General features: G+C 34.3%; 1 protein-coding gene across 39 annotated transcripts in view; it reads right to left on the reverse strand.

The window, feature by feature from the left end:
- SOX5 (SRY-box transcription factor 5) overlaps window positions 1-14,688 on the reverse strand; it is a 1,017,940-nt gene that overhangs the window by 65,285 nt on the left and 937,967 nt on the right. For 37 of the 39 annotated variants that reach the window (XM_045062619.1, XM_045062611.1, XM_045062623.1 and 34 more), the window contains one exon: window positions 9,425-9,571. The exons of the other annotated variants lie outside the window; for them this stretch is intronic. In XM_045062619.1, the coding sequence (XP_044918554.1) occupies window positions 9,425-9,571 (147 nt within the window). The remainder of the gene's footprint in view (window positions 1-9,424; window positions 9,572-14,688) is intronic. 39 annotated transcript variants of the gene reach the window in all.

The raw sequence follows: 14,688 nt of genomic DNA on the forward strand, positions 1-14,688 counted from the left end.
ATTAACATGATCAAAAGATATTAAGTAAGAGTTCTAAAACTCTTATGATCGCTAATAAATGGTAATTATAATTTTTAAGGTGACTACATTTGAATCAATACTCATGTGTTAGTGTTAGTATGAAAATATCACTCCAAAAACTCAACCTTGTAATTTGCTTTATATAGGTGGTGCCAGGTACTGTTAAGGGTATGTGTTTTCTTATATTACTAGTGAAACAACCCTGATAAAGTAAGTCAATCTGAAGAAAACTCAGGAAATACTTCAGGTTACATTCACACTCCTTGCACTTACTTGCTGCCCTTAATAGCTATACAAAATTGTCCTTTTCCATCCGTATATCCCTTATCATATACATCACTGTATATACATGTGATGTATATATATCATGAGAGCAGAGATCTGTCTAAACTATGTGCCAGTATCCTCAGGTCCTAGAACTCTGACACATCATAGGCCATTAATAGACTTGTCAAATTAAAATGTCTTGTTCCTCCAATGGCAAGGTACAATATATCTCATTAAGGTTCAAATTCCACAGTATTTCTAGGGAAGTATTGTAGAGATGCTTAAACTGTTTTTCAATTGATCCAAAGGATAAAAGGAAAAAATTTACTTCCCTCAAAAACATAGTACCCTAAGAAAGGAAGACAATGAGTAGGTAATTACAGTTTATGGTGAATGGAAAACATATTATTTCTTTAAATTGAATGAACTTAAAATATAGCTTAAATTCCTGAACAAGAAAAAGTCATACAAGATCTGGTCTTTCTCATTATCAACCTCATTTCTTAGCATTCTCCCTTATGTTTTCCGAATTCTGGCTACTTCAGCCTATTTTCTAAACCTTGAATTTCCAGATTCACATATTAGGGTCTTTGCAATTGCTTGTTCCTCCTGTTTGGAATAACTTTCCCCTAGACCTTTGCAGGTACTTTCATTTGCATGAATTAGGTGTCAGACAGGGTTTCCTTTACATCTCTATCTCAAGAAGATTTCCTTGCTTCTCCCTAGGAACTTTATCTTTTACCATGTTTTACTTTCTTCATAGCACTTATCAAAATATGAAATTATCTATTTGTTTAATTGTTCATAGTTGGTCTTTTCCTCTTAGACTGTAAGATTTTAAGAGGATACACTTTTGTTTACAGCCATCGGAGCTGTAGTTCTACTGCCTGGCATTGAACTTGACACACAATAGGCATGAATTAATACTCATTGAATCAGTGAATGATAGATGTAAGCATATATAAAACACCAAAAAGGAACAGTCCTTTGAAGAATGAGAAAAAGAGCAGAACTAAGAGATAGGAAATACTTCCATGCAATATTGTTTGGGCTTCTGATTAAACCAGACCTGTAGTCAGAATTTTTTTTTTCTATGTGAATGAATATATTTCCTTTTTGCTTGGTCCAGTTTGGGTTGGGTTTTCTATTACTTGCAACTGAAAGAGTACTAACAAATACAGTTGTCATTCAGTGGAACCACACGCTGAAATCCTGGAAATCTGATTACAATTCTATTTAAATAAGAATATTGCGACGTTAAGAGTTACTCTGAATAAAATAATGCTACCTCATGGAGTGGCTGCAAAGGGACCCCTTAAGTAGGTTATTATGTGTTGGACTGAAACCTTTCTGGGTTTCTTCCTTACTTAAGCTTCTACGCTTCTATAGATAAAATGCCTGATACCTTTTGTGAAATAAATGACACTTGAATACGTTGGGCTTTGAACTTGTCTTCAGCTTAGAGTGGTACATCTCTTTAATTTTTTGACTCTTACATCTACATTTAATTACTGTGTTTTCTTATCCTTCTCCATTTTTATAATGTTTAAAAATATCATAGAATGCTTTGTTCTCTCTAGACAAAAATCTATTGAAAAAATATAACTAATGAATATTTACTTATATTATTTTCCATCAATCTAAAGAGGACATTGATGTTTGTTGTCCTTTTAAAAACATACCTATACTTTGGTACATCTCTGCGAGAAAGACCATTAAAATTCTTCCTATTTATGAATAAGAAAGATGTATAAACAGAATATATTTGATTAAATAGAGAGGGAATCAAATCTGAGGTCTAGAGAGGTCCTGCATGGGTTCTCTTCTCAATTCTCTATCCAAATAGCTCCAGTACACGTATGGTCTAGAGGGCTGGAAAGAGGTCAATAATCAGCTCAAATGAAGCACTGATCATTCACTTAGGTTAGAAAATAAAGGATTTGAACTGATTTGGAGTACATTTTAGGAAGTCAAAATTGTAAATGCTTTCTTAAAAAGGAAGAGAACCATAGAAGTGGGCTTTCACTTACTTAGTCTTTAACATAGTAATGATTTCCCCTTTTTAGCCATGATGTTCGTGGAGGTTGTTCTAGATCTTCCTCCTGTACAAAGACGTCCTTTCACATTGCTGTTTTTCCTCCCTACACTATTTAGGCTTTAACTGCCTGGTTTTAAAGTTAAAATGCTTTAATCACAGCTTTTTGGGTGGTGTGTCTTCTTTGGGTTGGATCTATTTTAGAGGGCAACTTCCATTTAGAAAATGTGATTCTGTGGATCTTCCTGTGTCTGCACATGTTCAACATCCTCTTGCTTTCCCCATGGTTTGCATTATTAAAAAGCTTTGACATGGCTCATCAGATCTGGCTGCTGTGTTCCAGACAGGTTCCTGTCAAAACAAACTCAGTATACTGGGGAACAGAGGCCAGACCAGTTGAATTCAAAGAACATTACCTAAATCCCTTTGTATATTTTGCCTCTTTAAAAATGCCATGATTATGACTTGTCTGTCTCTTTGTTTTATAATTTGTACTGTTTTTTATGTTACAATTGTGACCAACCCCTCTTTTCCTGAATCATAAGACTATATCACCAAATGACCGACTTGGATATTTAATACCACTGTGCTCAGAAAAGGCTCTGTTTAAGTACCTAGCTGTTTGAGATTCCTGTCAACTGAATACAGATGAAAAGGAAAGGGGGAGGCTCATCACAGGGGTTCTGTTGATAACACTTCATTTAACATATTTCAGTTTAGCAACACGGACTGCAAAAAAGAAAACTACTTTATTTAAAATGACAGGGCGACTCTGTTATATTCACTGTACATATGTCCCACCCAGGAAGTGATGATAATGATAATGGGTACATTTACAGTTTAACTCTATGGGGTGATTCTTCTCAAATGAATTCACCTCTTGAGTATGACACATCCATATCACATCTTAAAGGCTCACAAAATTGCTATTTCACAGATATTGAAATACCAGAGAGAGAGAGGTGTTCAACAGCTATTCAACAAAACACAAAGCAGGTGTACAGAGCAAGGTATTAGGGAAATTCTAGCATTTAATTGATATGCCAAACAGTGTTTAAAGCACAAGAATAGAAAATGGGCAATTTAAATGTGGTTATAATTAGCTGAGGCTAACACCCCCTTCTGTTCTGAAGTTTTGGGGAAAATGAGATATGTAAAAAGTACCACGTTCAACAGTTTCACAATGGATCTGTGATTTTATCTGTTCTTACATTTATAGATGAATGGCAGTTCCTCTCTTATTAATACTAGTGAAGCACTCTGGATTATTCAGAGATACCACATTCAGAGATGAATTCCAGCCCAGGGTAGTCAATAAAGATTATTTGTGATCTTGACCTGAAAAGATCTAAGAATACATCAAATACTAGCATTCTAGGAACTTTTACATATGGGAATTTACATCTCTAGCAACTACTACTGCACAAAGTTTTTGTGGCCAGATAAAATGTAAAAAATATGAAATGAAGTCAACAGTTATATTGAACAGTATTTTTCAAAACTTTCATCATGGAAGTACTCCTGTGAAGGCCTTGGTCCATTTAAAACTTACAAAATCTCTTTGATTTCATTTGCTTTCTCTTTAAAGAATGTGTTTCCCATAATATTAAAAATAATGTTTTTACAGTTAGTGTTAGTGGTGTTTCAACTTGATTGTTGTTACACTGTGTGCGGACTTTGGTATTCAGCCTTTTCCCCCAGATAGCATTACAGAACACGATCTCAAAGTTAGCAAAAAGCTTTATTTCCCACATCTCCTGTTCGAACTAATTTTCAATTAAGATGAATCATGATTATCCTCGGATTTCTCATGTTCCCAACATAATACTAATCTTGTATGTGTACCATGGTTTGTGCCTCATGGTATTTAGCTACAAAATTCTACCCTGTAGATGAGTGTGTACTGATGTAATGCTTATTTGATAGCATGGAACTATGTGATTGGTACCATTACAGCAAAAAAAAAAAAAAATAGATGCCCTAATAAGAGTCATTGGCAATTCAGGCATCACTAACACAAACACCTGGCCACCAAATCAGAAAAGATCTTCATTACTGCACTTGAGAAAGAAGATCAGATAACAATATAGTTTCGTTTCTTGCTTCTGAATTTTAAGCAATATTTATAAGGATATTGCAGCTGAAAGAATCTGATTGTGTCTGATCAGCTGGCTAGGACTGTTTCTGTCTTGTTGGAAAATATTTCTTTCCCTTGTCATAACTCCCAGGTGCTACTGCTGAGCAAATGGGAACATCGCTGCTAGAAGTATTTGAAAAGAACAAAAAAGAATTGATTCAGACAATTTACGTGCTCCTGTCATCGACAGAGACACAACTGTGACCAAGGAGTATGACTAGGGTCATAGCAAAGGTAAAAGAAAAGCACCCAGGAGTTCTGTCTTGTCACCAGCTTTTCAAACTAACTATTCTTGGTTGTTGCAGGCAATATACAAGTTTTCATCAAATGCCAAGAGACATTTCATGGTATTTGCAAGTTGCTCTTGTAATTTTCCCAAGAGGTGGCTACTTTTACAATGGCAAATCACTTAACATATAAAATTCAGATAGCACATCTATGACATACGAGAATTTCTTGGTAGCATGGAATTGTAAGTCTATTACCAACAATTGTGTGAGTGGTGTGTGAAATTGAGTAAAAATGTTCTTCCTCCTAATATAACTATTTTAAGGCTGACATTGAGTCTATTATTTTTAAGGGAAATCATTTTTTTCTTACAAAACAAATGTTATCAAGAGATCAGTTACTATCACACAGGAAAGGCTATCTAGGTTTTTAAAAGACTGCAACAAATAATTCAGAAAGTCATTTAAGTAAGGAAATATGTTGGTGTAAAAATGAAAGTCACTAATACATTAATGCATCCTGTGACAAAATGCTAAACTATACACAAATCAATTTAAACATTTGTTAAGGAATTTAAACAGTCAGAGCAGCAATTCTGTCTATGAGATTTAAGGACCAATATGGCTAAACAATAACTTGACTAAATAATTTTCCTTAATATGAAAAGTGGAGGTATTTGTAAAATTCCCTTGAAATGGGATCTCTTGTACACAAAAGTTCATGATTTCATACTTTCATTCAGTTATTTACCAATATTTAGCAATAAGCTAGCTGTGAAGACACAGCAAGGACACAAGAATATCTCTGAAGAGCTAAATATATTTCTTTTTGTTGGTTAATGAAAAGAATGGTCCTGGAGTAGAATCCAGAGCGGTGGGGACCAATTTTTAAAAAGACAAGTGTACATGTATTAAAAAGGATTTTATGTAACACATGAGAAATTAAAAAAAAAAAAACAACAACTGCTGATGACCTTAATTTTCTAACCATTGGCAAAATAGTTTTCTTGGCTTTTGCCTAATAATATCAAGGCATTAAAAAAAAAGAAAGAAAAATTAACCAATGACAATATGTCAGGTATTAATGAAAACAGTTCATAAGCAGTAAGTTCAAGGACATATAACTCAACAAGCAACACTACTCATATTCTCCAATGCAGATTTTGAAGAGACCAGATTTCTTTTTGTGTTTTCATATTTACAGAATGCGATTCCTGTTTGCAGTTTTTTTAGAGGTTCATTGTGAACCCTCTAAAGGTTTCTTTATCATTTAATATTATAAATAATTATGTTCCTAGGCAGCAGCTCAAAGCTCAGTACAGCACTCGTACAACACCACAGGCAGGTCAGGTGACCTTTCTCCAATTCTCCTCTCTCTGGTGCTGAGGACAGACAAAGTGATATGTCTGTCATACGCCATTACCATTAGAACAGAATCTTGTTCTTTTATTACAACTGAACTCCGCCAGATTTCTCAGCAGGAATGCTAAGTGAAATCAATGTCTTGGATTTCCAGGCTGAGCTTGGAGGTCACAGCCACTCTATCATTTCTCAGCATTATCCTTTCTCGTGCGCACACACACTCCCCAAGCCTCCAACTGGCACACAGCAGATTGAAAACAGCATGCATCAGAGGACTCATGCTGTACAATTTTACAGTCTTTTGGAGCCCCCTCCTTTTGATTCCCCCCTTCCATTTTTTGCAAATTGCAAATAAGTTTTGTTTGTGTCCTTCTCTAGAGTTGTGACTCAAAGGCAAAGGCACACCTAGGAAGAAGGGCAGGCAATAAAACCCAGAGAACATGGTTGATTTTTGACAGCTGCCAATAAGATCATTTTCCTTACATCATCACTTGGATGTGGCTGACAATTCCATTGTTCCAAACAATAAATATATCTTCAACATAAACCATCATTTTGGTTTATGTCAGATAGGTATACAGACACATAAAGCCCATTCATAAAATAATTCCATTGTATAGTAAAATAGACCAATAAAACACACAGAAAATGCCCAAAGGACACTAAGAACTGATTGTTTAAAAATATAAACAGAACAATAAATGATGGCTATTCTAATAAATAAAATAGCTTTGTGAAGTGAAAATGTTTATAATGCCATGTATAAATGTCAGTTTCATGCTGCAAGAAACTAAATTCATGTATTGAAATGGGTCCTCTTTATTTACTATTGGTTGTATCTTTTTGGCCATGTTCTTCATTAAAATGACAACAGTAATATTTATTGGTCGGACTATTTTTAATGCACTAAACTTTACTGCTGAGCTAAAACACAAGCACACTTAAGACATCTTTTCTGACAATAAGAGTGGTTGTAGACAGCGTGCTAGAGGACATATTTTTATTAAATCATGTTATTACCTAAAAAGAGGCACTTTACTGGTTGGTTAAACTTTTAATGTCTTTTACACAATTGCAAATGGGAAGAAACACAATATCTCCTACTTTCTTAAACTTTACCTGATAAAAAATTCAAGCAGGCTAGTTTTTAAAAAGTTACACTGAGTTTTAAAGATAAGCCACAAAATATATTTTAAAATTATGTAAAATCATAGGTATAGAAACACAATCCACTTTTTCACTTGTACTAAAAAATGGAGGTATATGAAACTAAGAAAGTGGCAGAGGATTATCACTGAGATGGATAATAAGTCTGCTTTGCAACTGGTATATAGGGTTGTATAGGATTCTATGAGTGTCTAGAACCATAGAACTCAATAAGTAGTGTTCTAGTCTTGGCAAAACAAACGTTCAATCACTTTTGCATTTGCCATCGTTACCTAAAAAAAGTATCACTGTGACAACTGCTCAGTAAACATTTGAACGGATGGATGAATGAATGAATGAATGAACAGATGCATAAATGGATGAGGCTGATTGACATCAAAAGCTTCCTGATTATTTGAGTAAGTAAATTGGGGAGAAGATAATAATGACAAAAAGTTATTCTAGAGGTAATAAAGAGAGCCCACTAGTTATTTACAAGTGAACTATCTAGTCTAAAATCATAATATGAAATGTCATAATGTAAGCATCATTATGAAACATGGTATGAAATCACATTAATAAATCAAGGGAAAAAAACAGACTAATATCTCACGGAATTATTTGCGTGTGACGGTGACTATGCTGCTACAGCTATTTATTTTACTCAAAATTAGCCCATACATGCAATATATTAAAATTGCTGGTCCATGAAGACCTCAAAATATCACTGCTTTAAAATTAAATTTTAGTTAACGAATGTTATAATTATTATCAAATTTTAAAAAATATGCTCTTCTCTGATTATAAAGAAAAGCAGTCCAGATCTTGGGTGCACATTAGGTACAGAACATGCCAAGTTCATTACACGGCTGAAATAGTTCTTAAAGGGTGCACTTGTACATTTCCCAATATCACAGCAGTGTGTACAATAATTTGAACTATATGTTTGCACATATTATGGGTGAATCATGGTCTAGGTTCCTTGTCCAGGTTTAGTTGTGCTTTCAAGTGTATTTACCTCTTAATAATACGGAAAAGGTCCTTAAGAATTTGGGGAAGATGGAGGCTGGAGTAGACTTTCCCAACTGATCCCTTCTCCTTCTCAACTCACCTTCTGAATTAATACACTAACTGTGAAAGGTATCTGTCAGGATACTAGAATAGGATTAAAAATAAATTCTTAGAGTTTCTTTCTCTTTCAATACTTTTTAATTTTTTTCTCTGTTTATTCTTTTGCTCTTTAGTTATTTCCAATATGGCATTTGGGAAATGGAGAACACAAACAATATTCTAGCTAATTCAGCAAAAGTTGTTATTTTGGGGGTAAATTAACTGGGTCAGTTTTCTACTTAACATTTTCTAATAGAAAATATGTGTTGTTACTTCCCTAAGTAATCTCAGGAAAAAAATACTTTATGGTCACTCTTCTGTCTTCCTTCACAGAAAGTATAATGTATTCACATATCCTCATCTAAGACCTTAAGATCTTACAAACATAAAACATTTCAGCTTCAAAGTTTTCTGCTTCTCTCTCCTAAGACAAAGAACAACTTATTTGAATCCTCTTCCTGTCAATCCTTTTTCCATGTTCTCTCAAGAAATGTTTCCTTAGTTCCCAAAAGAAAACTATTTCTAAATAGTCCTACTTCTAACACTATTATTATCTTTATATCTTGCATGAAAATCTTATTGGATGGATGATATATCTAGAATTATATCCATACTGCACCACATTATAGCAGTTATTGATATTTAAATAAAACATTTTCTGTATGTCCTATCTGTACTCCTATTTTAAGGTCTATTTTGGTTGCCCTTTTTTGGGGGGGAAACCCCTCCCAGGATATCTCACTGAAAGCAGGGTGTTTGTCCTAATAACTTCCAGTGCATTTTATCTGTTACTCTTTATAAGGCTTTGATTCATTTATAAGGCTTCGTTTCATAGAGTATGGGTATCTATTTAATACGACTGTAAGCCACTGGAGTACAGCATATCTAATAAATCTGTGCATCACTCACATTTCCAACTCTGGCTACCAATGCATGTTTGTTGAATAAATGCATGGCTCAATGTATGTATGTTATTGATCCTTATTGATCCTACCAGACTCTTAGCTCCTTGAAGACCCAGTGGTTAACCCGACTGCTGGCACATAATATTCAATAAATGCCATTGAATGAAAAGTAAAGCTGTCAATTGCAAGACAGGTAGCTTCTGCAAAGGGGTACCTTGCTTTTGGGTGGTGGGCTGTTTGTGCTCTTGTCTGTGTGAATGCTGGTAGGAGATACAGCAGCACCGAGGTTGCTTTGGGGAATGCCTGGGAGCTTTCCTCCTGGAGATACCTGCATTGCAGCTAGCTGGGCAGCATATAACTGCTACAGAAGAAACAGGGGAGAGAAAGAAAAAGAGAGAGAAAGAGAGAAAAAAAAAGTGACTATCAGTGATAAAATAAATGCACCTCTCAGAAAGTACCTGTATTCAGATGTGGTAGTTTTCCTGTGAGGATTCTTGTTTACCGCCCTGGAACATTTAAAGAAAGAAATTGTCATCTCAACGTTCATGACTTACTTCTCTGGGGAGAAATGACAGATACTACATAGGAAGGATTTCAGCTTTAGGATGTCCAGGGACTCCAAACAAATAACAGTCATTCATATTTACTTTTTCTCAATGGTAGGGAAGACAAGTATATCATAACATCTGGTCAAGACCTCTTTTTGCTCTATTTTAAAATGTACACAGTGTGTTACAAAAGAATGCAGCTTCATATACAAAGTAATTTTCTTACAATTCATATTGGTTCTGTTTTGTTTTGTTTTGTTTTACTTGTTGAAACGGGGACCTGTAACAATTCTTTTTCTAATCATTAGTTGTATAGAAATACAAAAAAAGCCATTGAGAGGGAATGGAAGGAGAGTATTTCAAGAACACTATCTGGTCAGTCTACCTACATTGATAAAATTAACTGGATGCTTGCCAGAAATCCACTTTATGTCATGATATATAAACACAGACAAACCTGAAATTATCTTGAGGATTAGGGTTTTAAGGAATACTGTCTGAAACATGCCCTCTTCCACTAAGCCACTGCATAGTCTTTCTGATTAAATAACCAGTAAAATATTCTTCAACAAATCAAATTAATAATAAGAAAATTTCACTTTGATAATAATTGCCATATGATATAGTATCTTAAAACAAGGAGACTGTTTTAGATCAAATAGTCACATCAAATGTCTGGATTAATTTTCTTTTCACCTCCACTTAGCAGTATGTGAAAATTTTAAGATCTGGATAGAAAAGATGTGCATGTGTGTACAGTGTGTGTGTGTGTATGCAAGTTAGAACTTCTGTAATAAAAAGACTAAAGAAAGAAGCTCTCAAGGGAAAGTACTGTGACATAGTTTATCTTGATTTACCTCCACAAGAGAAAATTCAAGGGATAAAACTGCTCAGCATAAGCCAGAGACCTTGATAAGCTGGGGAGGGGGGGGTCCTCTCTAGAAACAAAACTTTGAAACCTGAGGACAGGCATATATTTACATGAAAACACACATACATTGTTCACAGTTTCCAGATACTATGGTCTAAATGAAACAGAGCATTAAAACTATTGATGAAATTATGTTTTTATTATGCCAACTAATGCAAGATACATTCCAGATACAGAAACACCAGAGGAATAAATTTATACTATCAATAATGATTGTCCCTTCTTCCTAAGTGTGTGTGTGTGTGTGTGTGTGTGTGCGCGCGTGTTTGTGTACACGCACATTGGAATAATTATATTATTCTTTATTTCAGTCAGTGAGAAAGAAAAGACTTAATTAGTAAGTCTTAGACTGCATAAAGAGTAAAAGGATATGATGTCAAATACAATGACTGGGAGTTTATCATTTTTTTAAAATATCAGAATTTATCCACTTTCCACACTTGTGTTAAAAACCTTTGCATTATATCCTATAATTCAAAAAAGTAGTTTTTTCTCTCCTCACTCTAAACTGTTCATGAAGTTATTAAGAAAACAACCAATATCCCAAGATACCACTATGCAAATTTAAATTTTGTCCAGTAAAATACATGTATCAAATTACATATACTGAATTAAAAAATATTTAAAAAATTATCTGGATTGCTATATATTATAAATTTAATACTGTGTTATATATTATATCCTTGTCTTTAAAAATTATTCCAGTGGGTATTATGCCGAGAGGCTAACAATACATATTACTGGTTTGTACACACTAAATATAAGATTGTTTCATAACTACTAGAGATTGACATGGGACATTTTAACATCTGTCGATAAACAAATGTGAACAAAACAATTAATCAAGATTTTAATTTGATTATTAAAGAATTATTTCATAATTTGAAAAAATATTGACTATTTGAGTTATTTAGATAATTAAATAGATGAACCAGTCACTCATAAAAGGTGACTCAATGTTCAAATATTAATCTCTATAGACAAACTCACAACTTGCAAAGAAGTATAAGAGCTACCATTGAAAATACAAGTATAAATATACTCTGAAACACTTTATTGAATGTAAAGGTTGGAAGTGACATACATTTGGAATAAAGAATATCATAGACATTCTTTCATCATTCAAATAAATGTATTTATTTTATCTTTTTAAATATGAAATTAAGGTTTATCTTAATTAAAGTGTCCTAGGAAATGCTTTTGAGTGGAAAAAGTAAAAACCCTAAATTTTTAAAATAGGTGGACCCATTTAAATATTTTTATAATAGCGGTATGGTATCATCTACCTTACTGGTACTTGCATATAATATAGAGATTTAAAGTGATTTATAATGAAAATAAAATGTCAGCAGCTACTAGTCAATCAGAGTATGGTTAACATTAGGTAGCTGTTCATTTCTTTCAATCTCCCATATCCCCTTCCTCCTATTTGGCTTTCTCCTACTTCACCAAGGTTTGGAAGTAAGAATTATCTATTTCCAATACTTTTTATTTTGTATGAAATATACGTGCTTCTTACATCTTATAGAAGCATGAAAAAGGCCTCAAGTCTTAGGGGATCTAACACACTTCAAGTCTGCACAGATAAAATAAACCAGGAATTTTAATACTTCTGGGTCCTAATTTGGACCTAATTCACAAGTTAAAAGGAAATTTCAGTGGTTTTAAAGAAGCTGACAGTGTTCCTCATAGTTGGCTACTACGTAAGGGTGGGCAACTGTCAAAAAAGAAAAAAAAAATGCTGCTGTGACTTATTTTAATTCTATCTTTTAAAAAATTTAAGTTCCCTGTCCATGCATTAAAATGTATGTGCTGGCTAATTTTAAAACAAGGGAATTAAGACACTATATTATTTTATTTCACTTCTTACATGTTCTTGAAGCAAAATCAAGAATAATACAGAACCACTGGTTGATCTCGTTGACAGGGAAGGGTTACAGAATCTAGTGGCAACCAGAAGGCCATCTGAAGTAGTAAGTATCCTGTGAACTATAGAGCCCACTCCCTTATTGTAGATACCTCAATAATTGTGTATCTATATATTTTTTTAAGTTTATTTATTTTGATAGAGAAAGAGAGCATGAACAGGGGAAGGGCAGAGAGGGAGAAGGAAGGGTGGGGGGGGGGAGAGAGAGAGACAGAGAGAGAGAGAGAGAATTCCAAGCAGGCTCCACACTGTCGGTGCAGAGCCCGAAGTAGGGCTTGAACTTACAAACTGTGAGATCATGACCTGAACTGAAACCAAGAGTCAGACGCTTAGCCGACTGAGCCATTCAGGCACCGCTATCTGTATATTAACTATATAAATTTTTTAAACAAAAACTTGGCTAACATTTTTCTTTAAAAGACTGCAGATAAAACCAGAGTTATATACAAGATGTATTATGATAAATATGCTTTTATGAAAAGCAGTTAAGTTGTTCTAAACATCAGAAAGAAATTGAGAGATCCTAAACATAAAAAGCTAAAGCTTAAAGAGAACACTCATTTCATGAAGTTGACCAGACTAACAGAATAACTGCTTTGCCTTGCAGAATAACTTTACTGTTATCTTGAAACTTGTTTTAAGCTCTAAAATTCTCCAACTCCACAGATCATTAGGTTTTCCACTCTTTATATTACTTAAAATATTGTGTTCCTATTCCCTTTCCCTTCCTTCATCCCTATACCTAATTCAATGATTTTTTAAGAAAAAATTCATATAAAATAAAAATCATATAAAAGAAAAAATCACATAATCAGTGGAATCTATCCATTGATTACTTAGTGTCTTTTTGGTGCTCATGTGTCCATAAGTGTATACACACACACACACACACACACACACACACACACACACACACACACAAGTAACTCGCTTTTATTTCAACTTGCTCCGTAAACACACATTCTTTGTTTCTTTAGCTCTTTCAAGGACGCATGGTTTTCTACTTCTAGTGTACTTCTACTGCAACAGTTAAAAGTAGGATAAACCTCACTAATAGCAGTTCTGAACTAGTGACCTTGGGCAACTAAACCCAGCCACAGTTCCTTCATCTGCAAATTCAGGATAAATAAAACTGAGCTTATCGGGTTGATGTGAGAGATAAATCACATAGTGAGTATCAAATACTCAGAAAAACACATGGCAAAGAATCCTTAACCAGTAAGTAACAGTTCTAATTATTAAGCAATTAATTATACCAAGAAAGAAACTAACAAGGTAATATATATGTGCTGACTTCCTACTATATACTCTGGACTGTGCCAAGTACAGTGGAGGATACAAAGCATGCTTATGCATAGTTTCTTCCCTAAATCAAGATTGGTAAACATAAAACAATGAGCATGTTAGTGTACTATAACTGTATGCCACTTTTAAAGTTGTGAAGGCAAAGGAAATGAGTCAGTATGATCTCATGTGTTTTCATAGAAGAGATATAGCTAAGCTAGGAATAAAAAAGGAGGTGGCATTCTAGGAAGGGAGAACGGTTTAAAGGCACAGGAGCAGGAATGAGGTAGTTGAGCCAAGGGAATACAGAAGATGGTGTGGAACAGTGAATGGCAGAAAAGATAGTGACTAATTGAGTGCACACCCTGTGAAGAGTAAACCAGTGCTGGGTTTGTAGGCTAGTTCACCTTATAGAAGATCTTGAAATAAAGACAAAGTTTAAATTTAGTATGTAGGCAAGAGAAAGCCACTGGATTTTTGAAAGCAATATATGTGATGTTTTAAACTAGAATAAAGATAAGACAAGGTAGAAGTTATGCGGTTATTAAAATTTAGGAGCGATAATTTTTTTAAAGTTTATTTTGAGAGAGAGAGAGAGAGATAGAGTGTGCATGCACATGAGCAAGCAGGGGAGGGGCAGAGACAAAGGGAGAGGGAGAATCAGAAGCAGGCTCCATGCGGAGCCTGACACAGGGCCTGAACTTGCAAACCCTGAGATGATGACCTGAGCTGAAACCAAGAGTCAGATGCTTAACAGACCGAGCCACCTTGGTGCCCCAGTAATAATT

Source organism: Felis catus, chromosome B4 (genome assembly GCF_018350175.1).
Source record: "Felis catus isolate Fca126 chromosome B4, F.catus_Fca126_mat1.0, whole genome shotgun sequence".
In the NCBI taxonomy this organism is placed as follows: Eukaryota; Metazoa; Chordata; class Mammalia; order Carnivora; family Felidae; genus Felis; species Felis catus.